At 40.8% G+C, this 25,855-nt stretch overlaps 1 protein-coding gene across 9 annotated transcripts in view; it reads left to right on the top strand.

Annotated features, from left to right (window-relative positions):
- Nucleotides 1-25,855, top strand: part of LOC140201367 (utrophin-like) — a 524,122-nt gene that overhangs the window by 320,812 nt on the left and 177,455 nt on the right. Inside the window, exon 1 of one of the 9 annotated variants that reach the window (XM_072265383.1) lies at nucleotides 24,116-24,399. The exons of 7 other annotated variants lie outside the window; for them this stretch is intronic. Coding sequence is in view for 1 of the 2 variants with exons in the window: in XM_072265382.1 (XP_072121483.1) it covers nucleotides 24,614-24,664 (51 nt within the window). In the remaining variant the exon portion in view is untranslated. Of the gene's footprint in view, nucleotides 1-24,115; nucleotides 24,400-24,544; nucleotides 24,665-25,855 lie in introns of those variants that run through there. One more of the 9 variants, XM_072265382.1, reaches the window with a different exon arrangement.

Below are 25,855 nucleotides of genomic sequence, written 5' to 3'. Positions count from 1 at the left end.
TTCGCACACTAATCTCCCTCCCAGCACTGATCCCTGCAAGCAGCCAAGGTGCTACACCTGACCATTCACCTCCTCCCTCACCGCCATTCAAGGCCCTGAACAGTTCTTCCAAGTGAGGCAACAGTTCACCTGTGAATCTGCTGTAGTCGTCTATTGTGTCCGGTGTTCCCAGTGTGGACTCTACATTGGTGATACTCATCGTAAATTGGAGGACCGCTTCATTGAACACCTCCTCTCCATCTGCCAAAAGCGGAACTTCTTAGTGGCCAAACATTTTAATTCTGATTCCCATTTCTGTTCCGACATGTCAGTCCACGATCAGGGTAGAGGAGCAGCACCTCATATTCCATCTGAGTAGCCTCCAACCTCATGACATGAATATTGATTTCACCTTCCAGTAAAAAAAATTCCCTCCCCCTCCCCATTTCTATTTCCCCCTCTGGCCTCTTGCTTCTTCTCATCTGCCTATCAGCTCCCCCTGGGTTCCCCACTTCCTTTACTCACTTGGTCCACTCTCCTCGCCTATCAGATTCCTTCCTCTCCAGCCCTTAACCTCTCCCACCCGACTGGCGTCATCTATCACCTTCTACCTATCCTCCTTCCCATCCTGCCACCTTTTCATTCTGGCATCTTCCTCTTCGGTTCTAAAGCACGTCGACTGCTTTTTCATTTCCTTAGCTGCTGCCTGACCTGCCAAGCTCCTCCAGCATTTTGTGTGTGTTAGGTTTCCAGCATCTGCAAAATTTTTTGTGTTTATACAATGATGCTAATATTGTTACCTATTAAATTTGTGTCTCTTTGCTGTGGTTTCATGCTTGAATTTTAACAGTCAGATATCTGCCCTCATCACTGACCTTAACCAGAATTAGAGCTGACACCATGCGACAGACCATGATGTATTATCTTTGCAACCTCTCTCATGTATAATTTTGACCAGGGTGTCTCCATCCCCCATGCCAAAGGCATCATTCCTGTCCTTAAATTTTCAAGATCATTTCCCACTTATCTTTTTGGTACATTGTTAAAAACTCTGCGCAATTTTGATCAATCTCTGTAAGCTATTGCAATTGTTTCTGAATCACCAGCAGCCGCAGACCCCCATCCCAACCTTTCTGTTGTTCTGATACTGTCCACCTATGCATTCCTCTCAGTGAAGTACAACCATTGGAGGCCTTGTGTAAAATAGTCTAAATATCATCTTCTAGAGTCTCCATCCACTTTTACTTCTCCTTAAATCTAACCTCTCTTTCTAGCTTTTTGCATTTTAGAAACTTAGAAACGTAGAAACATAGAAAACCTACAGCACAATACAGGCCCTTCAGCTCACAAAGTTGTGCTGAACATGTCCCTGCCTGAGAACTACCTAGGCTTTACCCATAGCCCTCTATTTTTCTAAGCTCCATGTAGCCATCCAGGAGTCTCTTAGAAGACCCTATCGTATCCGCCTCCACCACTGCTGCCGACAGTCCATTCCACGCATTCACCACTCTGTATGTTTTAAAAAAAAAACTTGCCCCTGGCATCTCCTCTGTACCTACTTTCAAGCATATTAAAACTATGCCCTCTTGTGCTAGCCATTTCAGCCTGGGGGAGAACCTCTGACTATCCACATGATCAATGCCTCTCATTATCTTGTACACCTCTGTCAGGTCACCTCTCATCCTCCATCGCTCCAAGGAGAAAAGACCGAGTTCACTCAACCTATTCTCATAAGGCATGCTCTCCAATCCAGGCAACATCCTTGTAGATCTCCTCTGCACCCTTGCTATGCTTTCCATGCCCTTCCTGTAGTGAGGCGACCAGAATTAAGCTTAGTACTCCAAGTGGGGTCTGACCAGGGTCCTGTGTAGCTACAACATTACCGCTCAGCTCTTAAACTCAATCCCACGATTGATGAAGGCCATCAATTCTTTCTTTACCATTTTTATGGTTCTTTTTTTTTATTATGCCTTTGTGCAGCACCTTCAAATAACTTCTGACATTAATATCACTTTGTATTTGCAAGTGGAACTTAATTTATTCAATACTGGTAACCACTGTTTATAACTGACCCTTAATGTGTAAAAATTCTTGTGCTTTTGAGAGAACTGTTAATAACAAAGAAAATTAATTCTGAACCACAATTTGGGTAGATAAGTAAGAAGTTTCAAGGAACATCTTGAAAAAGAAAAGAACAGCATAGAAAGTTATGAGAAGAATTGATTATAGAATATTTGAAGCCAAAGGTATAATTATTTGTGTGGAGTGATTGAGTTCAGTGCTAATTGAGAGACAAGAATTGGAGAGTACAGATATTGCTGAGTGTTAGAGGAGAGGAGGAGAAAGCATGAAGGGATTTGAAAACAAAGGACAAAGATTATAAATTGAGGAAGCCAAGGTTGAGTAACAGTCATAGCTATCTATGAAGGAGATTCTGTGTACCCAAGAGCAACTTTGAGGGCCAACTGACATTGAGTGTTTTTAAGGTTATAAAGATCATGTGTGGTGATTTTGTTTGATGAAATCTGTGACCATTATAGCTCTGAAGATACATTAGCTTCTTGCTGAGAATATTCGTACAAAATCAATCACTGAACTATTTTTGTTCAAGACTGAACCATCGACTTAAACTTGGTTTGTTTAGTGTCAGTGCACATAATCATTTATTTTGGCTATGATTATTTTTAATTAAAATCAAACGCTGATGTCCTAATTTTAATTATTTTGTTTTACTCCAGCAAAAGTAACATATCTATGGAAATGCTGCAGCTGCATTTTTGTCATCTCTCGCTTTGGCTGAAAGTAAGCAAACATCTGCATGGAGGCCAGAGTTGACGCTGCAGCTTATTGAAGCTGGGTTTACCCTTGTTGAGTGGCTCAAGTTCAGCCAGCTTGCATTAAATCCAAAATATAAAAAAAAAGTTGAGAACTGAGCATTTGATTTCGTATGCTCTTGCATTGTCTTATTGATTGTTATTTTATATTTTAAATTGTTACTTGTGTCACTGGGGAAAAAGTGCCAATGTGAATCATAGAATATGACCTTTGGTAAAGTCAAATACAAAGATATTAATGTGCTGTTTTTAGCTACTGAAGCCTTGCCCTTCAAATCGGTGACAAGGAAATTCAAAGCCTAACTTAATTTCTGTCAACATCTTTAACTTTTCCACATCAACCCTAATGCATCTGCTTTGATACCAGTGGAAAAATCAAGTGTGGTGCAATGTTAATTCTTTCCAGTCATGAGCCTGGGTGGGAGTTCATGCATGGTTGAAGAATCCTTTCATGTTGCTTGCTCATGGCACAGCCCCCAGAATAAACAGGGGGCCCAGTGGGAACCTCTGAAACATTGGCTTCAACAGAGGGCACCAGCAGGAATCAATGCATTTTTGGTTAATATTTAGCAAGATAACTGATGCTATTCTGTTATTAGCTTTAGCTCAACTTGTCAAAGTAAATGGGCAAGAAATTAATTAGGTTTCTAAAAAAAAATAAGGATTGAGTGGAAAAGTTACTTTATTTAGGTGCACAAAGTTGAGTCAGGATGCACTTCTCAAAGCTTCATCAGAGCAGTAGATCCCCAGAGGAGACAGGGAAATGCTTCAGTGGTGTTCTCTTCATCTTCTTGGAAGAAAATGAAATATTCTCCGAACCTGTGAGGAAATCAAGGTTCAGTCAAAGTAAAGAAGGAGAATAGAGGATGGGACTGAGAATCTTGAGTTTGGGTGACTTTTGGAGAAGGAACGCCCTTTTTCCTGTACAGTGTACCTGCGTAGTCCATAAATATCTAAGTCAGTGTCTGCAAATAGAAGTTTGGCCACACGCCATCCCAGAATCCACAGAGATGTTGTGGAGACAAAGGTAGGAATTGTCAAAGGGTACAGTACCAACCAGCATTTTGCATGGAACTGTATCAGTTATGTAACATATGGAACTATTTCTTTTAGAGTAATGACCCCCCCCCCACCAGCACTGTATATTGATCTGTTGTTTGTGCATGCACATTGTTCTCTCCCTCTCTCTCGTTGCAATTCAAATACATCAGTTAAAGTCATCTCCCTCGTGCGTGCTTTTATTTAACTGATGTGTAGTTGTGCATAGACACAACAAAATTGGCAACAAGTACGGACCTGAATGTCAGAAAAAAATCATGAACTGCACCAACAATTACGGGACAAAACAGTGAGAGTTAAACAGTGCAAGATAGCTGTCACGGATGCTAACAAAGGAATGTGTAACAGTGAAAGACACACTGAATTTAAAGTAAAAATGTGTTGGCTTCAGTCGGGAAAGATGACGAACTTGATAGCTCAGATGAAGGCTGGGAGTCGTATTTTGAGAGGGTTGAACTATATTGTAACATGAACAGCACAGAGGAGCAAAAGAAAGCCCCTACATTTCTTAGCTTAATGGGTCCAAGCACATACAGTCCTTATGCATCTCAGTAATGATTGCAAAGCCAGCATGCAAGACGTTTGATGAAATTGTTAGAATTTTACCAAGTTTCTTGAGCACAAAACTACTGGTAATAGCTGAGAAATTTCGATTTTACAAAACAAGCCAGTCAAAAGATGAATACATAGCAGAACTGCGCAAACTTTCCTAGTACTGTGAATTTAGAGGTGGACTTTTTGATGAATTAAGGGACAGGCTTATATGTGGCATGCACAGTCAAAGCATTCAAAAGAGGCTACTGGCGGAAAGAGACCTAACCTTAGAATGGGGTTTGACCATTGCAATATCATTAGAGACTGTAGCAAAGGATGCAGCAGAACTACAGAAAAGGAGGTTGGAAGGTGAAATGCACAAAATCTCCCTGGATGGTGCAAAAAGCCAAAAATGTTATTGATGTGGCAAATCCTCCCATGATGCAAATGACTTTTGGTTCAAAGAAAAAGTTTGCAGAAAGTGTCACAGACAAGGTCACAGAGTGGGCAAGGCAGACAAAAAGCACAACTGAGTGAAAGGTCTCAAACACAAAACTGAGCAAATGCATAAAGTTACCAAATGCAAAAACAGAATCAGACAACATGGAATACGACGAAGGTGAACTGTTATGCTGAGAATAGCGAAGTATAACTGAAGCAGATCACAAAATCATCTGGATCACAATATATGTGTCCAGTGTAAAACTGAAAAAGGAGTTGGGTACAGGGTAGGCTTTGTCCATAATTTCAGATGCTGACAATAACAGACCATAAGAGGAGACCTTAATGATGCTAAAGACTTTCACAATACAAATATGCCTCCTAAAGGCAAACTGAAGGTGAATGTGATATATGGAGGCCAAGCATAACAGTTGGAAATTTATGTATTGAGAATTGGAGGGCCAGCACCTTTTGGATGTGAGTGGTTGAGAGAAGTCCAATTAGCTGTCACTCAGTCCAAGTTCCCAATGTGGCATCAACAGGCAACTGCACGCCAAATGGTAGTGCTAACCAGGGGCTGTCACAGCTGCTTAATGCTAATCAGAAGGTGTTTGAGAAGGGAATAGATAAACAAATCAAAAGACTTGGCCAAAAGCTATTTGGGATGCCAAAAAGTTCAAAACACACCCCCATGGGCACTGTCACACCGTGGGAGTGACCATCTTCACCATGGGAAAGAGTACATATTGACTCTGCCGAGCCATTCCTGGACTTCATGTTCCTGATTGCTGTGGATGCTCATTCAAAGTGGCCGGAGGTTATCCCAATGAAGTCAACCACCTCAGCAAAGACTCTCTCCACTCTGAGGACCATCTTCACTAGAAATGGCTTGCCAAAGCAAATTGTGAGTGACAATGGACCACAATACACGTCGGAAGAATTCTGACATGAAGAAATATGGCATCAAATATTTTAAGTCAGCTCCTCACCACTCAGCAGTGGATAGGTTAGCTGAAAGGTTGTCCAAACCTTCAAGAAATTCATTAAGGCAATGGGCAAGGAGGGATTTCTCTATAGGACAAGGTGAGCAATTTTCTTTTTGTGTATCAGAGCTCTGTTCATGCAACGACAAATCAAACACCTGCAAAGCTGTCAATGAACAGGAATCTGTAATCTCACATAGACTTCCTGAAAACAGATCCACTGAGGGAAGTGCAGAATTATCAGTTCAGCTAGTGGTCAGTTGAAGCAGCAAGGAGCTTCAAGATTGGACAGGAAGTCCGAGCGAGTGACGTGGACACCCAGTAGGATAGCTTCAAGAACTGGACCATTGATGTACACAGTGGATGTTGGAGATCAGACATGGAGAGGCTATGTGGACCAGATATTGGATGCTCAGCCGAAGAAGGCACCCGAGTTGACTGCATCCAACAAGACAGACACATTACAGTCACTGGACTTATCTGTCAATGATGATATCACTGATTGTAATGTGACGTGCCAACTGAGAATGTTGTCTTAGACAAGACACCTACCAAACCTGATACCACTCCACAAGTCCAGGGGCACGATGAGAACGTTATCCTTGACAAGACATCTTTTGAAACCTGATGCCCCTCCACAGGTCCAGAATCACTATCCTGAAAGAAACAGAGCACCACCCAAAAGACCGAATCTTTAGAACTGTCAAGTTGGTTATGGACTGTTTTTGTTAAAGCATGTTTATTTGGAATATTGGTTGATGAAAGGGAAATTGAATGCACACATATGCATTTTTATGGTGCATTCATTTAAAGGGGATGAACTGTAATGTATAGATCTACTTCTTTTAGAGCAACCCCCGCCCCCCCAGCACTAGCTATTAATCTGTTGTCTGTGCATGCGCATTGTTACCTCTCTGCACGCCCCCCCCCCACCCGGTAGAGCATCAGACTGGAAGTCCCTACAAAGACAGCTGAGAGGGGTCTTCCTACTATCCATCAGGAACAGTTATCAGGAGCACTGCGTACGCTAGTCCCTTAGTATTATTGAGGACCCCCCCCCCCCCGATCCGTCCAGCATCCTCTTTGACATTCTACCATCAGACATTATCCAATGCATAAAGACAAGAACAGTTGGGATGGGAAACAGCTTCTTCCCTCAGGCCATTAGACTTCTGAGCTCACTGTCGCATTACATTTGAAGTGTCACTGGATAAAATTTATATCGTACCTTATTTAATTTATGTACTTTATGCGTAATTCATTTGTAGATTTAATTCTTTCCTAAGTTATTGTGTGGTCTGAAGAAATGTCTCATTTTATGGTATACGTGTATATCATTAAATGACAATGCACGACAGAAATGTGCTCTTCCTCCCGTCTAGTCCAGATGGAGCAGTGTGCATTCTTCTCTATTAATCCCATTTTCCAGCACTTAATCCATAGCCTTCTATGCCTAATCCAATTCAATTGGTTATCTAGATACTACTTAGGAGCTGTCACTGACCCAACTCCAACTACTCAAGAAGTGCATTCTCGGTACATGCCACTCTCTGGGTGAAGAACATCCGTCTCATATGGCCTCTAACTCTCTTCCCCCTGCCCCTTAATTCTTTGTCCTCAAGTTTTTTCTGCCTCTGATATGGGGAAACGTTTTAATTGTGTCTCCTAACCTGCACTCCAGGGTGAACAGACATAGCTTCTCACAAACAAAAGAAAATTTCATCAATCTTAAGGGTCTGCTAAAAACGAAAGTTTCGCTCGGCCTATTTTATCACTTTAAGAGAGAGGTTGGTATTTTACAGGCTTAACTCTTTATCCAATTAACATTCTACTTCAGCATGTTCAAAACAGGAGTATGAAATGATTGCAAGCAACACACACACAAAATGCTGGAGGAACTCAGCAGGCCAGGCGGCATCTATGGAAGGGAGCAGCAATATTTCAGACCGAGGCCCTTCATCAGGACTGGAGGAAAAGAGATGAGGAGTCAGAGTAAGAAAATGGGGGGAGGGTAAGAAGGGACACAAGTTGATAGGTGAAACCAGTGGAGGGTAGGGGTGAAGTAAAGAGCTGTGAATTTGATTGGTGAAAGAGATACATGGCTGGAGAAGGGGGAATATGATGGGAGAAGACAGAAGGCCATGGCAGAAAGAAAGGGGGAGGAGCACCTGAGGGAGGGAGGGAGGTGAGAGGGAAGTGGGAAAGTGGTGTTGGGGCATTACCGGAAGTTCGAGAAATCGATGTTCATGCTGTCAGCTTGGAGGCTATTCGGTTGGAATGTAAGGTGTTTTTCCTCCAACCTCAGTGTGGCTTCATCATGACAGTAGAGGAGGCTGTGGACTGACATGTCGAAATGGGAAATGGAATTAAAATGGGTGGCCACTGGGAGATCCGGCTTTTTCGGGTGGATGAAGCGTAGGTGCTCAGTGAAGGGGTCTTCTAATCTGCATCAGGAGGCCACACTGGGAGCACTGGATACAGTAGATGACCCCTATAGACTTGCAGGTGAAATGTCGCGTCATTTGGAAGAACTGTTTGGGGCCCTGAATGGTAGTGAGGGACGAGCTGTAGGGGCAGGTGTAGCACTTGTTCCGCTTGCGAGGGTAAGTGCCAGGAAGGAGATCATTGGGGAGGGACGAATGGACAAGGGTGTTGTATAGGAAGCGATCCCTGTGGAATGCAAAAAGTGTAGGGGGGGTGGGGGAGGGAAGATAAGCTTTGGTGGTGGGATCCTGCTGGAGGTGACTGAAATTACAGAGAATTATATGCTGGACATGCAGGCTGGTTGGGTGGTAGGTGAGAACAAGAAGAATCCTATCCCTGGTGGGGTGGCAGGAGTATGAGGTGAGGGTAGACATTCACGAAATGGAAAAGATGCAGTTCAGGTCAGCGTTGATAGTGGAGGAAGGGAAACCTCTTTCTTTGAAGAAGGAAGATATCTTGGTTCTAGAATGAAAAACCTCGTCCTGAGACCTAGCTTCTGCAGCTTTTCCCATAACGGAACTGCTCCAACACGGGCAACAAAGCATTTCTTTCTGTTATCACTTCCATTCTTAAGTCTGCCTACATTAATTTCTTTTATGAGCGTGAGCGATTGCAATCAGTTAGACCAGGGCATCTTTGAAGCTTGGTAAATTGTGCTTGGCAGATTCTTATTCTGCAATTTTGTAGTTTAGATAATTGCTTCCATTAACTGCTCCTCTACTTGACTTTTGCAAATATCAAGCTTGGCTTTGGTATATTTGAATTATTCAAAAAATTTTACTAATTAAGTATTGTCAGTAATATCTCAGACGGTGAGGAAACTTTTATCTAGATCCCGTACAAAGATCATGAAAATTAAACTGTAGATGCTAAAAGCCTGAATTGTTTCTCTATATGAAGATGCTACCTGACCGCCGAACATTTTAAGTATTTTCACTTTTTATTTAAGTTCAAAGATCAATCTGATTCGGGCAAGGGACCATCTTGAGCAAGAAATCAGAGTTGTAAAATTAAGAAGTGAGCAGTAAGCATGAGTTGTTTGATTTGGGATCTATTTGAAGTGTTTTAATTGTGATGAACTCATTAAAACTTTGAAACTGTATACTTGTTGTGTTACATGATGCAACCCATCATTGTAATGTATTGATTTATTTGCGTTTTAACCGGCTATGTAACTTCCTGCAGACTTTTGAATGATCTGGGAGGAAGCAGGTGCGACCTGCAATTGTGTTAAGCTGAGTGCATGTAAATAAGCTGTGAATGCATCATGATCAAGAGGAGGAATGACAAAATAAGGCTACGTCCACACCACACCGGATAATTTTAAAAACAAAGCCTTTTCTCTTCGTTTTGACCTTCTGTCCACACTGAAACGGCGTTTTCACTCCCTGAAAACGGAGATTTTCAGAAACTGTCTCCAGAGTGAATAAATCTGAAAACGCCGAATATCCATTGTAGTGTGTACGGGGTAAACGGAGAGATTTAAAAACGCTGTCATGACAACACCACAACAACAATGCTTTTTCTGCTTCTGCTTGGTACTGCGCAAGCACTGCCGTACGGCTGTTATAACGCACAGTCGGTGTGAACGGTGTGAGAGTTAAATTGTGAAGTGAGCTTTTTTGACTATTTAAAAAAGCTGTCATAATGTGCCGGAACAGATGGCCGCAGCGCAGCATTTCGTTGTTTTCTTGAGCGCAACCCCCCACATAACCTAACAATTTCAGAACAGACGGCAAGGAGACTGAAGCCAGAAGGGTTAGAAATGTAGTCACCAAATACTTCCGACCCATAGCTTACTGAATTAATAAGTAGACTCACTTTGCCCTGTTTTCTGTCCTTGATTGTTTGAAGGTGGTTTACCTACTTAAGTACTTCTCTGACAATAGATGTGTAACAGCCTAATGTAACATTTTATGGAAATACAAGATAACGCTGATGCAGACATGTTTTATACATTTAACAAGGTGCTTTATTAATGCAGCAGAGTTAGTCAGTTTTTCAATGTTCATTGTCAGCCAGGTCATACTGACCGTGAACTCCCTGTTGGTTGCCTCCATACTCTCCAGTATTTTTTTTTCGCAAACAACAGGAATTCTGCAGATGCTGGAAATTCAAGCAACACACATCAAAGTTGCTGGTGAACGCAGCAGGCCAGGCAGCATCTGTAGGAAGAGGTGCAGTCGACGTTTCAGGCCGAGTCCCTTCGTCAGGACGACGAAGGGACTCGGCCTGAAACGTCGACTGCACCTCTTCCTACAGATGCTGCCTGGCCTGCTGCGTTCACCAGCAGCTTTGATGTGTGTTGCTCTCCAGTATTTGTTTTTTTAGTTTTAAGTCCTCCTGCGCAAGAGCCAAGAGCATTTCCTTTAAAGTTTTTCTACTCTGTAACTGGACAAATGCGCACCAAGTATACCGTTTCCTCTTCGCTTGTTTTCTGTGTCCTGCGCGTGCCCAGTAGGAGGAGGTTCGCCCAGATATCCGCCTAATGTGGACGGAGATATTTTGAAAAACGCTTAGTGCCTGTCGTTTTTACTCGAAACCGGCGTTTTCAAAATTATCCGGCGTAGTGTAGACATAGTGTAAGTCCATCCTTGTTGCGCCAAAGTCAGCAACTGAGCTTGGTGATAAAGTCCAAAGTGAGCAGAAGTGATGGTGATAAATGCCTGTGTGACTGGCAATAATTTTTTTTCACAAAAATTTGTTTCTTAAAAAAGAATGAATTGAATCTTTCCTACTTCTACCTAAACTATAATAGAGAAAAAAACAATTTCAAATTCTGCATTAAGACAATATTAGAATGCTACTGGTGTCCTTGTGTCACTGCAGCAGTTTAGCACTGAACATTTTAGACCATAAGACAAAGGAGCAGAAGTAGGCTATTCGGCCCATCGAGTCTGCTCCGCCATTTTATCATGAGCTGATCCATTTTATCCTATTTAGTCCCACTGCCCCGCCTTCTCACCATAACCTTTGATGCCCTGGCTACTCAGATACCTATCAATCTCTGCCTTAAAGACACCCAATGACTTGGCCTCCACTGCTGCCCATGTGTCCACTTGTATAGTTGTGTCATGTTGATACTTGTACTCTTTCTGATCAGCTGATGAAATGTGAATATTTTCAATTATGTTTTTCATTATGTCAGAGTGCATGGAGCTGAATTTCTTTTGATTCAAAGTGAGTTACCTTTATTCAGAGATATGCCATGATTGCAGTTCTATTCATGACAGTATTTTGAATTTCAGATCAATTATATTAATGTGTAAGTTAAAAATAATGAAAGGTTAACTGATTTAGCACATTGTGGTGCTGAACTGTGACTCAAAATTAGAAATAACAGTAATGACTCGTATATACAATAAAATTTCTTCAATCTGGTTAGCTGAGAATTTCCATTCAGCCTATAATTTATGGCCATTTTCCTGTTTTATGCTCGGTCTCAAGCTGCAGTATGAGCCATGACATGCACAATTTGATAATTACGCAGTCTCTAACAAAGATTAGAAGGAATGCTTCTATAAAATATACTTTAAGTTCGCATTTCTATTTTGTATAAATGAAAGCCAGATGAAAGTTGATGCACAACCTGCTATTTTGTGGTTTTATTCAAATTAAATGAGTGCTATTATAGATACATGAATAAAATCTGTGTAAAGCATTGCCTTGATTTAATACTCCTTATGTCTTTGACTAGAATTTAACATGGTTGAATCATAGACATTTATAGCACAAGCAATGGCCATTCTGTTTGTTATGTTGTTCTGTCAAAAATAGAATTCAAGTCCAGTTTGTCGTTTTTGGTCCATAGCTAGGTCAGTTATGTCTCTGAGTGTTTGTTCAATGTGATAAGGATTATTATTTCTGCCACTCTTTCAAGAAGTGAGCTGCCGAGGGGAATTAAGCAAAAACCTGATCTGTGCAGAAATCCATGAATAATCACAACAAAATTTATATCCATTTATAATATGTTCACCCCTGTGTGTGGCATTTTTTTAGGATTGTTAAAAGCGTTTCTTAAAAATGCATTATTTGAGTCGCCTGTTCAAATTTTTTTGCACACATCAATGTTTGAATCGAAATAATTACAAGTAATGGGAAAATCAGCCTGCAATCCTAAATTGATGTGTGTGCACATTTATGTCAGCTTGTAATGAGTACTCTATCAGATTATCTGAGAAACACGTGTACAAATGTAATAGACTTTTGGAGATGTTATTTCAGTCACCATGTGTTCTGCTTCAGTACCATCTGAAGCAATCAAGGTTGTGCAGTGCCATTTGCAAATATTTATTGGCCTCTCATGGCTGTGGAATTGATTTGAAGGATGTCAGCCATGTTTTTTAAAGCTCTATTTAAAGCAATTACCCTGGAAAATAAAAAAAAGAAATGGTTTAAAAGATTATTGTTAACTAGATAAATCACCATTGTTTCAGCACAAGAAAATTCTTGATGAGAAAGTTGATTTAGCCTTTCTCTGTTCATTCGTGCATTAAGAGCTGAAAGAGTCTGCACTGTAGCATACGCCCTCTTCGTTTATAATCTTTGTTTTATTACGGTAGACTAATTGAAGGTAGTATTTGAGTCATTAAGGCTTCTCTTATGGATAAAAGCATATTTTTTCCCATACTCAGGCCCTCAAAGTTTGTGTGAGACACTGCTTCCAGACTTTAAAATCCTTCCTTGCATCTCTGACCAGAATTCAACAGTTCAGTCTTAGAAATTTATAGTACAAGTATTGGGTGTTCAGTCTGCCGCTGTCACAAAATGGATTTCAAGTTCCATTTCTAGTCCGAAGTCCAGAGATCTGCCAGTTATGTCTTTAATTGTTCATTTGGGTATTTGCCCAATGCGTTAAGGATTGTTATTTCTACCAGCTTTTCAGGAAGTAAGTCGCAAAGGGAAATTGAACAAAATTTATTTTATTGAAACATTCCTACCAATTGATGTAAAACTTCCCCCGTCCCATTTCATTAGCTATTTGCTTTGGGAACTGGACCTTGCCCATGTACCCCTGCCCGTTATAATTTTGTATAGCGAAGTTAACCTTCCCCTGCCCACCCACGCCCCTCCCCCTCCCCCCAGCCTTCCTCCTTTGTTGGTGTAAGTTGAACCACTCTTTGATAATGGTTGCTGTGCAGACATAGATCATGGTCATTCTGCTGCACGTCCTCTCCAATGCTCTTATGTCCTCCTTGTGTTGACATGCTGGAACAGTTTGCAATACAGTACCATTGGCCAGCAGTGTCATCAGTAACGGAGACTAACATCTTGTACAGTTCAGGTATGATCTCTCTGCTCATGTTTTCTGTTGCCCAATAAAGGTACGCATTGTTTTATACCTTGACTGTCTCATTAACTTGTCTGGTGTTTAGGGACTGGAAGATCCCTCTGCTATATAAAACATGGAACAGCAAGCTCAGGAACTAGCCCTTTGACACACAATGTATGCACTAGGCACGATACCAAATTAAACTAATTCTTTTCTGCCTGAACATAATCAATATCCCTCTGTTCCTTGCATTTTCTTATGTCTGTCTAACAGTTTCTTAAACAACATTATCGTATCTGCAACCACCAGTCTGTTCTAGACACCTGTAACAATTTTTACAAAATACTTGCCCTGCACATCTTTGTTAAACTCTTCCTCTCTCACTTTAAATGTATGTGCTCTAAGACTCTGCCCTATCTATGCTGTCAGGTCTCCACTTTGTCTCCAATCCTCCAGAGAAAAGAGCCCAAGTTTGTCTAACTTCTCCTGATAGCTCCCACCCTCTAATCCAGACAGCATTCTAATAAACCTCTTTTGAACCCTGTCCAAAATGTTCACATCCTTTCTAAAATGAAACCAGAATTGCACGTGTTACTCTAAGGAGTGGCCAAACAAATGTTTTATTTTGCTGCAACATGACTTCCTTACTCTTGTACTCAATGATCTATGCTGCCTTTACCAGTCTGTCTACTTGTTTGGCCACTTTCAGTGAGCGATGGACTTGGACCCCAAGATCCCTCTGTGGATCAATCTTGTCCACGGTCCTGTCATAAATTGTATGTTTTCCCTTACATTAGTCCTTACAAAGTGGTACACCTCATATTTGCTGAGATTAAACTCCATCTGCCATTTCTCTGCCCTTATTTGTAAATGATGTATATTCTGCATACCTTTTATCAGTCTGTTATACTCTTCACAGCTCTAATCATGGTGCTTCTACATTTCTTAATACTCTATAATTTATTATTTATTCATAATTTAATATTTATTTCCACACTAGTTTGCCCTTTCCTAGAAGTTCCAATTCTGGATTATTGCCCTGAAAATTTATTTTACTTCTCATTCTGCAAGTACTCTGAGCATGTAAAGTATCTCCAGCATTTCTACTCTCTTAAAAAGTAATTTTGAAAGAGAGTGAGATACTTGAGAACTATTGATCTTTATTAAGCCAAGATGACATGCAAAACTACATTAAAAATGTTGGGCAGGAAAAGATTAATGAGTCCATCAAGCTAATACCAGAATAGTTGTTTTCAGGCGCCATCACACACTATGGTAAAAAGACTCAGAAAAAACAGAAGGTGACCAGAGGACAAATAGAGCACTAGAACATGAATCAGAATCAGGTTTATTATCACAGACAAATATTGTGAAATTTGTTGCTTTGCAGCAGCAGTACTGTGCAATACATACAATTTACTATAAGTTACAATAAAATTACTGTTTATTTAAAAAATAACTAGTCTGCAAAAAGAGAGCAAAATAGTAAGGTAAGCTTACTTATTTAAGTACAGAAAAGATTAGCATGGCCAAAGCAACAATAACACACAGCAGTAAGGGGGAAGGTTAAGAGTTTGCTTTCATTCTAAGCACACTTGACAAAAAGGAAGGGACCAAGAAGTTAAGGAGCCCAGTAAATGACACCTGGTTACAGTAATCAGCAGTAGCTTTCAAAAAACATCAGTCTGAGTAGCTGCACCTGTCCATTCATCTCATTCCTTTCTTTCACCACAGTTAGGTACTGATCCATTGGGATTTCTGAATAGTCCAGATGGCAGATTATTCTAATTTTAAAATACTCTCTGGAATATTTTGGCTGCACTCCAAAATGTGCTGAAAATGCACTTTCCCAACACTCGGGGAAGTTTGCAATCTTGACAATATTCACTCTTCTGTTTGTTCAAATAAACTGGTATAGTCTAGCAAATCACAAACATGAGAAATTCTGCAGATGCTGGAAATCCAAAGCAGTAACACACAGAATGCTGGAGAAACTCAGCAGGTCAGGCAGCGCTTATGGGAATGAATAAACAGTTGACAATTTGAGCTGAGAGCCTTCTTCAGGACAGATATGGAAGGGGAAAGATGCCAGCTTAAAAAGGTGGAGGGAGGGGAAGGAAACTCGGTAGTAGGTGATAGGTGAAGCCAAGTGAATGGGAAAGGTAATGGGCTAAAGAGAAAGGAATCTGGTCGGAGAAGAGAGTGGACCATTGAGGAAAGGGAAGGAGGAAGAGACCCAGGCAGAGATGATAGGCAGGTGAGAAGAGATAAGAGGCCAGAGTGGGGTATAGAAGAAGAGGGGAGGGGTAGGGAAAAATATTTTACCAGAAGGAGACATCAATATTCATGCCATCATTTGGAGACTACCCAGATGTAATGTAAGGTGTTACTCCTCCACCATGAGGATGGCCTCATTGTGGCAAAAAAGGAGGCCATGGACTGACATGTTGGAATGGGAATTAACATGCTTAGCCACTGCGTGGTACCGCTTTTGGTGGATAGAGCAGAGGTGCTCGATGAAGCAGTACCCTAATTTATGGCGGGTCTCACTGATGTAGAAGAGCCACATCAGGAGGACAGGATGCAATCAATGGCCCCAGCAGATTCACAGGTGAAGTGTTGCCTCATCCGAAAGGACTGTTTGGGGCCTTGACTGGAGGTGTAGCACTTTGACTGCTTGCAAGGATGTGCCGGGCAGGAATGTTCCTTGCAGAAAGTGGAGAGCAGTAAATAAAGATATGTCTGGTGGTAGGATCCCTTTGGAGATGATGGAAGTTGCAAAGAATGATGTGTTGGATGCAAAGTTTCATGGGGTGGCAAGTATGGATGAGATCTCTATCACTGTTAAGATGGGGTGTAGAGAGTGGAATTAATTTCCAAGTCTTTTGCACATTGCTGTAATGTGAAAATTAAGATAAGTTATTCTTAAGATTTTATTGGCCTCTTGCTTTGATTTTATGCTATCTTTACTTCGGAGGTGTGGATAAATCACTTTTATCCGCACCTCACAAGTGTGATAGGTGTGATTTATTTTTGTGTCTCAAGGATTTTTTTTTTGTCTGTATGTATTTTCCCAATTACCCTTTGCCAATTTTCCCCTTTTTAGCTTCATGGTTTCTTTTAAGATTCTGGTTTTGGATTGAACAGCAACACTTTTAAATTGAATGCAAAATTCCCTCATGTTTAAGTCATTCTTCTTAACAGTCCCTTTAAGTTGCATCATCAGTTAACTTCTTCCATTTTGGGAAAGAAGATTGAAAATACCCATTCTCGAAAGCTAAAATTTTCGATGCGCTTTCTCTGTAAGTTGGTCTGCTGAAAAAATATCGTATACATTCCATGCATTTGCCTCCTACCTCATTACTGCTCATTTGCCTTGTCCAGTGTGTGTGTAGATTAAAAGCCTCTGAATAATGTGTTCTTGCTTATTTCTCAGCTTGATCCAAATTGTACCAAGATTACTGCACTAACCTTATCCTTCAGTTTCCCTATTGCTCATCCTTCCTAAATGTCAAATATTCTTGAACATTTAAGTCGTGTCATAATAAAAACTCTATCTCCTTGCTGGAATTGAGGAGATATTTCCATTCTCATTGTCCTCTGGGCATTATTAAGGAAAAATTGATCAATATAGATAATAATTCTGTTCATTACAAATCTACATTTATTAACATACTGCAATCATTTATGCATTGTACAACTTAAGTAGCTGTATGAAAGATTTTAATTACGAAGCATAGCTCCTGAATATTACTGTTCAACAAATCAGACAAATAGGAACCAAGTAATTTATTGCTGTTAGTCTGCATTTTAGCAGAATCTAAGATTTTGTTTTGCACAACAAAATTACACTTGTGCGCAATCATTAATGAGTGCAGTTGTCTTGGTGTTGCATTTCCAGTTAAATGTTGGTATGGTTGAGGCAGCTTAGATCAAGTAAATTCCTTGAGTAAAGGGGTAAAATTGGAGGGCAATGGGGCAATAAGGGGTTCATGCGATAGCTTTGGCAAGTAAGGTAAAGTATTCAAAGAGATTCACCATGTTAATTAAGGGCAAAATTATAACTAGCGAGACAATGGGGCCCCTTAAAGATTGAAAAGGTCATCCTTGTGTGGAGCCACAGGAGATGGGTGACAGTCTTAACAAAAAATTCTCATTGTATTTATTGTATGGAAGGACATATATGTCTAGAAACTTGGGGAAGTTAATAGTGATGTCTCAAAGTGAGTCTACGTTACAGAAGAGAATGAGATGGCTGCCTTAAAATGCATAGAGGTAGATAATTCTCTGGTGCCTGATGAAATGTATATTAGGATATTGTAGAAAACTGGGAAAAAAATTGCTGATCCCCTTACAGAGATATTTGTGCACTGTATTGTAGACTAGTCCAGAGAGTTAGATTGCATGTGATGCCTGATTACCTCTCTAATTGGATACAAAATTAGTTTAGTTGTAGTGGAGATTGTTTTTCAGACTAAATACCTGTGATCAGCAGTGTGCCAGTCAGGTTGATGCTGGGTGCACTGGTATTCATCATTTATATTAATGAACTTTGTGAACGTAGGTAGCATAGTTAGTAAATTTGCAGATGATTCTGAAGTAGAAAGTTTAGAAGACAGTGAAGATGCTTATTAAAACTTACAAAGGGATCTTAATCAACTGGGCCAGTAGGCTGAAGAATGGCAGGTGGAGTTTAATTCAGATAAATACAGAGTGTTTAAGAAATGAAGAACCCATTTGGCCAGCTACATAGTTCATCAAAAGTAATGACACAGTAGAAAGGGTGGTGAAGAAGACATATGCATGCTTACCTCTGATGATCAGAATACTGAGTTTTGGAGTTTGAACAATATATTACAGCTGCACTATTTATTGGTAGGGCCACATTTCTGGTTGCCTTTTAGAGGAAGAATATTAATAAACTGGAGAGGGTGCAAAATTAGCCAGACTGGTAGACATGAGTTATTGGGAAAGACTGGATGGGCTAGGACAATTTCTCCTGGAGCATAAAAGTCCACTCCAGTTTCTTCTGGAGCAGAGGAGGCACAACTTTTTCACAAAGAGGGTGCTGTCTATATGGAATGAGCTGCCAGTGGCAGTACTGGAGGTAGTGACAGTACATTTAAAAGGCATTTTGACATCAGTGTGGCTAGGAAAGGTTTAGAGGGCTGTAGACAGGGCTGACTCAGTTAGGCAAATGGATCAGCATGGAGAACTTGGGCTATTAGGTCTGTTTCTGCACTGTATCACTCAGTGACTCACTAAGTTTCATCTGAGTAATGGCTCAGAAAACATCGAGTAACAGTGTTTCAAGAGCTGGAAATTCTCGGCATGTCCTGATCTGCAGCATATCCTCAACCGAAATCACTTAAAACCAAAACATTGTTAATTTCATTTTGTGATGCTTTACTATGGTTGTGATGCCGTGCTATGGAAACCAGCCACCATGTTGGGTTATGGAATAGGACTTCAAAAGTAATTTGTTGTGAAGTATTTATGTCAAATTGTGCTGCAAGGCTTATCCTTTTTTCAGTTTTCTTCCTTTGCTGAGAGCGTGGGAAATAGTTCCGTATTGACATGGGATGTTTTGGTTGTTTACTTGAACATTGCTAACAACATTTTTGGAATATCTTTGTTTTTTTTTCATTCTGGAAGAAAAACAACATTCTGCATTGCAGAATTCAATTTTGAAGCTAGTTATGATCTGCAATCTATTGTGGTGCAAAAAATTTGTTTGTATTCTTTGCATAAATCACTTTCAAATAATGCTCATAGCATCACATGAGGTCAGGATCTCTTTGGTTGCTATGTATGCAAGTAATTTTACTAGGAAATAAAAGTCATAGATTTACCCAGAATGTAGCTCAACTGAAACATTTGTGTTTTTTAAAAATTGAGTTTGTACTCTTTATAGTGAAGTTTTTGGATGAAAATTACTTGATAAAGAATGCACAGAGAGTATTGGAAAGGATGACTTTACATTTGCAAACTAATAAAGCAATACATTTTCCTATTAAATTCACGAACACTTATAGCCATGTTATTGGTTCCACCTGAAGCTCTCTGGTGGGTGTCATCTCAGTACTATGTTTTCCACAAATCTTTTGTGTCATTATACTGTCTGTTCTGTAGACACTCAGCAATTTAAGAATACCCAAGGCTGTTACTTTCATATCATTGAGTTATATATAACCCAGGCACATTTCTACACTTATCTTAATGCACTTTTAAGTCATCAACTTCTGAATGAAGCCGAAGGCTAGTCAGGTTATTTTGGTGCGCTTTTTAAAATCTGTTAATGATCACTTATCTTTCGTGTTCAAATTTGGGATTGATTTGGGTGTGTACAATAAAACCTTAGTGCTCAGAATGCAGTATGGTAGGAGTGATCAACACTTGGTTTTCTGTACCATGTCACTCTAGCCTTGAAGACCAGTCAGTTTGCAGATTCCTTTTCTGATTTTCCGGTTCTCTTTGCTGAACTCGGTGCCTCTGGAAATTTCAGTAGGGCAGTTGCCATTTCTGTTATCTCACTAGTACTGGCTTTGACTCAGTGGGCAATGTTGTCACCTTTGTGTCAGAATATTAAAGCTCTGCTATAGAAATGAGCATCTTCTTTCTTAATGCTTCAGTGTAATACTATGGGGGTGTAGCACAAGGCTGCTGTTCATCAGATGAGAAATAGAGGCTGCACTCTAGGATGGATGTAATGGGTTCCATAGCACTACTTCAAGAATACTTGCATTTATTTTTGATACCCTGGGAAAGATTTATCCCTAAAGTGAAATATATCTTGTTAGATGTATATAGGGTGAAATTAAACTTGGGCCGTAAATTACAATAATGAATGAACCTCAAAAAGTGTTACTTCAGTTTTGCAAAATAGTTGGAAAATGGAGGGTAAAAAGCACCTGTATAATTGAAGTAACACACATCAAAGTTGCTGGTGAACGCAGCAGGCCAGGCAGCATCTCTAGGAAGAGGTGCAGTCGATGTTTCAGGCCGAGACCCTTCGTCAGAACTAACTGAAGGAAGAGTGAGTAAGGGATTTGAAAGTTGGAGGGGGAGGGGGAGATCCAAAATGATAGGAGAAGACAGGAGGGGGAGGGATGGAGCCAAGAGCTGGACAGGTGATAGGCAAAAAGGATACGAGAGGATCATGGGACAGGAGGTCCGGGAAGAAAGACAAGGGGGGGGGACCCAGAGGATGGGCAAGGGGTATATTCAGAGGGAGAAAAAGGAGAGTGAGAGAAAGAATGTGTGTATAAAAATAAGTAACAGATGGGGTACAAGGGGGAGGTGGGGCATGAGCGGAAGTTAGAGAAGTCGATGTTCATGCCATCAGGTTGGAGGCTACCCAGACGGAATATAAGGTGTTGTTCCTCCAACCTGAGTGTGGCTTCATCTTTACAGTAGAGGAGGCCGTGGATAGACATGTCAGAATGGGAATGGGATGTGGAATTAAAATGTGTGGCCACTGGGAGATCCTGCTTTCTCTGGTGGACAGAGCGTAGGTGTTCAGCAAAGCGGTCTCCCAGTCTGCGTCGGGTCTCTGATTAGGAACTGATTAGGTCTGGAATCCAAAAAGAAGCGTAGAGCTTTGAGACCTTCAGGGACCTAATCAGTTCCCCTCTACCACAACTCTGCTCCGTCTAGCAGAATTAGTCCTTACTCTTAATAATTTCTCCTTTGGCTCCTCCCACTTCCTCCAAACTAAAGGTGTAGCTATGGGCACCCATATGGGTCCTAGCTATGCCTGCCTTTTTGTTGGCTTTGTGGAACAATCTATGTTCCGTGCCTGTTCTGGTATCTGTCGCCCACTTTTCCTTCGCTACATCGATGACTGCATTGGTGCTGCTTCCTGCACGCATGCAGAGCTCATTGACTTTATTAACTTTGCCTCCAACTTTCACCCTGCCCTCAAGTTTACCTGGTCCATTTCCGACACCTCCCTCCCCTGTCTAGATCTTTCTCTCTCTGTTTCTGGAGACAGCTTATCCACTGATGCCTACTATAAGCCTACTGACTCTCACAGCTATCTGGACTATTCCTCTTCTCACCCTGTCTCTTGCAAAAACGCCATCCCCTTCTCGCAATTCCTCCGTCTCCGCCGCATCTGCTCTCAGGATGAGGCTTTTCATTCTAGGACGAGGGAGATGTCTTCCTTTTTTAAAGAAAGGGGCTTCCCTTCCTACACTATCAACTCTGCTCTTAAACGAATCTCCCTCATTTCACGTACATCTACTCTCACTCCATCCTCCCGCCACCCCACTAGGAATAGGGTTCTCCTGGTCCTCACCTACCACCCCACCAGCCTCCGGGTCCAACATATTATTCTCCGTAACTTCCGCCACCTCCAACGGGATCCCACCACTAAGCACATCTTTCCCTCCCCCCCCCCCCCCCCGCATTCCGCAGGGATCGCTCCCTACGCGACTCCCTTGTCCATTCGTCCCCCCCATCCCTCCCCACTGATCTCCCTCCTGGCACTTATCCGTGTAAGCGGAACAAGTGCTACACATGCCCTTACACTTCCTCCCTTACCACCATTCAGGGCCCCAAACAGTCCTTCCAGGTGAGGTGACACTTCACCTGTGAGTCAGCTGGGGTGATATACTGCGTCCAGTGCTCCCGATGTGGCCTTTTATATTGGCGAGACCCAACGCAGACTGGGAGACCGCTTTGCTGAACACCTACGCTCTGTCCGCCAGAGAAAGCAGGATCTCCTAGTGGCCACACATTTTAATTCCACATCCCATTCCCATTCTGACATATCTATCCACGGCCTCCTCTACTGTAAAGATGAAGCCACACTCAGGTTGGAGGAACACCTTATATTCCGTCTGGGTAGCCTCCAACCTGATGGCATGAACATCGACTTCTCTAACTTCCGCTAAGGCCCCACCTCCCCCTCGTACCCCATCTGTTACTTATTTTTATGCACACATTCTTTCTCTCACTCTCCTTTTTCTCCCTCTGTCCCTCTGAATATACCTCTTGCCCATCCTCTGGGTCCCTGCCCCCCCCCTTGTCTTTCTTCCCGGACCTCCTGTCCCATGATCCTCTCATATTCCTTTTGCCTATCACCCGTCCAGCTCTTGGTTCCATCCCTCTCCCTCCTGTCTTCTCCTATCATTTTGGATCTCCCCCTCCCCCTCCAACTTTCAAATCTCTTACTCACTCTTCCTTCAGTTAGTCCTGACGAATGGTCTCAGCCTGAAACGTCGACTGCACCTCTTCCTAGAGATGCTGCCTGGCCTGCTGCGTTCACCAGCAACTTTTATGTGTGTTGCAACTTGAGGTGTGCAACGTGATCTGGAATCAGTGGCCAGGTTAGTTTAAACAAGTTCCCTTTTGAATTACAGGCATAAACTTTTCATGTGGTTATTTGAGCTGAATTCATGTTTATACAAGCGCATGACAACAGCATCAAAGGCCTGAAGTTTATTGAGAGGAGAATGGCATGAAACAGGGAGGAAGTTGGTGCTTAGAAAACTTAATTCTTGATGAAATTAAAGGCACTTTGTTTCATGTGTAAATGTGTAACCATTGAGACAACTGTGAGTTACTGCATTCCGAACCCATGACCTTCTATTTTGGGAATCACTTGAATTTAATGTTCCCTGGTGTACTTTCTATGCTATTTGAATGGTAAACATTTATAATGAAAGAAATGTGAATGACATCATGTCCCTGTTATTTTGCCGGAAGTAACTCAAATTACTTCAGATTTATGACTTAAAATGGCAAGGAAAAGTTTTCCAACACTTTAGTGTAACACATTCCAGAATTGACCTAAGAGTGATTTCTAATCTGCAGGAATTTAAATAAAAAATAACATTCAAGTGGATTAAATATTATTTATCATTGACAAAACATAAGTGCAGGGACTGTAGATATTGGGAGGAGTCAGTTGAAGTCAAAGCTTCTGTGTGGCATAATAGTGAATTGCATCTAAACTCATTGTGACATATTTATGAAATACAATGCATTCTCTTTGAATTGTTAAACATTTGCATTCACCATTATTCCATGTCTGAATATATCTTAACTCACCACACAGGCTCATCGATGGCAATTCCTGTAAACTTAAGGCCTCCTTTAAAATCCCTTGTCCTTATCTCGCTTCTGAGCTTAATTTCTTCAGAAAGTTGATGTTCATTTACCATTTTTTGTAGAGATAGTTTTTTTTTAACAGTTTCTTTATTCTGTGAGCTGAAAAATTCCTTCGTCCCAAGAAACAAATACAGATCTGAGAAAAGTGGCATGGAAACTAACTAGTAAAGTAAAATACTAACAACGAGCTAACAAATAAGCACATTTTTCTGAATATTCTGCCTTCCTCTGTCTGCCAAAGAAAACAATAAATCAGAGGCTTCTAAGAAATCAAAACCGTTGATTTGTCAACATGTGCCTACTTGCAGATCAGTGACTCAGGTCATAAACTTTGCTGTTCCCCTCCCATCCCAGTGGACCAAAGTCCCGTTTGATGTAATCTCCTGAATACGTGTTTATGATGGAACTGATTGAAGGACTGCTTTTGCCTCTGCACAGAAATTCTTTCAGAAAAGTTCACATGCGAGCACTCATCGATTATTTTTTGACTTACAAACTGTCAATGGTTGACATCAGTTCTTCAGTCAAGGCTGGACCCATGAAGAAATGCTTTAAAGAAACAGCAATTGGGCTGCCACGTTAAAGTGGACTGGTGAAGTTTTGGACTAAGTTTTAGATTGCGAGTTAACTCAGAAAATGAAAATGCAATGGAAACTGACTGAAACCTGCAGAAGATTCCTCTGCATCCTGGATCTAGGTATCTTAGAGTGAGTTCTATTGAATTGATGGATGTGTGAAGTTGAAAGTATGTTAATCACAATCTGATGGATTTAGCGTGCATGAGAGGATTTGAGACAGGTGAAAGCAGCAGGTGAAACTTCTGTTTGCAGATGCAAAACCACAGCAAAAGCAGCAGTAATGGTACAGCTTGATGTGGAAAGATGTAGGCTGCGTCAAGGTGAGAGTTAAGGATGATTGGCCTGAACTTCAGCTTGCAGGAATTACTGAGAAAAATTGAGCAGGTATAGTAAGAAGAAAATTATCTTATTATGACCTGATGTTTATTTCATTTTATAAAAAGATATAGTTGAGTTTAATTTATGTTGTTATTTTTATCACACTGAACTCAGAATTTTTCATACTGAATTAATCATTTTAAATTACTTTTTTTATACAGGGGGTTAAGAACGGTTATTGTTGCACAGCAAGGGAGTTAATGACCGCATCATTGTAGAAAACGTCAATGTGTATTTGTATCAGATTTGGAGAGAATTGTAATGTGCTTTAATATTATAAAAGATTATAAATGTGGGTCATTTGCATTTTGTTGTTAGGGTTGTCTGCCACAGTTACAGAGAGCATTGTCATAAAGTGGAGAGATTGGTGCTTCCTTTGTTCATGAGTTTGGTTAGTTCTAATTTTTCACAAGTTCAACAGTGTAAAATTAAGTAGTTAAGGCCATAGTTGAAATGATTATACATTAGCATCAGCAAACTTCAACTTTTCATTGAGAGGGCAGCCAGAGGAGGCTTAATTATGAATCTGAAGTGTATCAGTGAATACTTGTGTGATAATTAATATTATTTCATGACATTTGTAATTGGGTGTTGTTACTAAAAGGGAGATAGAATTTGCCATTGATAGGGCGGAAAACTGTAAAATCACCAGTTCTGGTTACAATTGTTGATTGCCATCTGTTAACAGCAGGGGTGACAATTTATTGAGATTCTGAAAATATTCTGTGACTAATTAACATTTTGTCATTCACTGGATGAATGATTCACGTTGTCAGAATTTCACTCCCAAGAGCTTGCAATTACCTTCACGGATCTGCTACCAAGGTCTAATTGCCTAGTCAATTTAGGAAAAGCAGATTCTAAGCCAACAACATTTCCTATTCATAACATTCTATGGCTGGATCACAGATGGGTGCTACCAATTGTGCATCCATTGCCTGTGCGATACTTGGATAAACTGAACCATTTATCCTGAACTTGAACATACTTCCTCTCTGTAGCAGTAATTAGGAAAAAAATAAGTTTCACATTTGTTTAATGTTATGAAATCAGTGTTTATTTGATGGATAGTACTAAAGTTGGAAGCTTGGGTATTGGATTTCAGATTGAAAAGGAAGTATTTCTAAGGCAGAATAACATCGATATGCCTGTCATTCCAATAATCTGAAGTATATTTCTGTTAATAATATGTGGATG

Source organism: Mobula birostris, chromosome 8, assembly GCF_030028105.1.
Source record: "Mobula birostris isolate sMobBir1 chromosome 8, sMobBir1.hap1, whole genome shotgun sequence".
NCBI lineage: Eukaryota > Metazoa > Chordata > Chondrichthyes > Myliobatiformes > Myliobatidae > Mobula > Mobula birostris.
The sequence above is the reverse complement of the archived record's forward strand: the minus strand, read 5'-3'. Positions and strand labels throughout refer to the sequence as shown.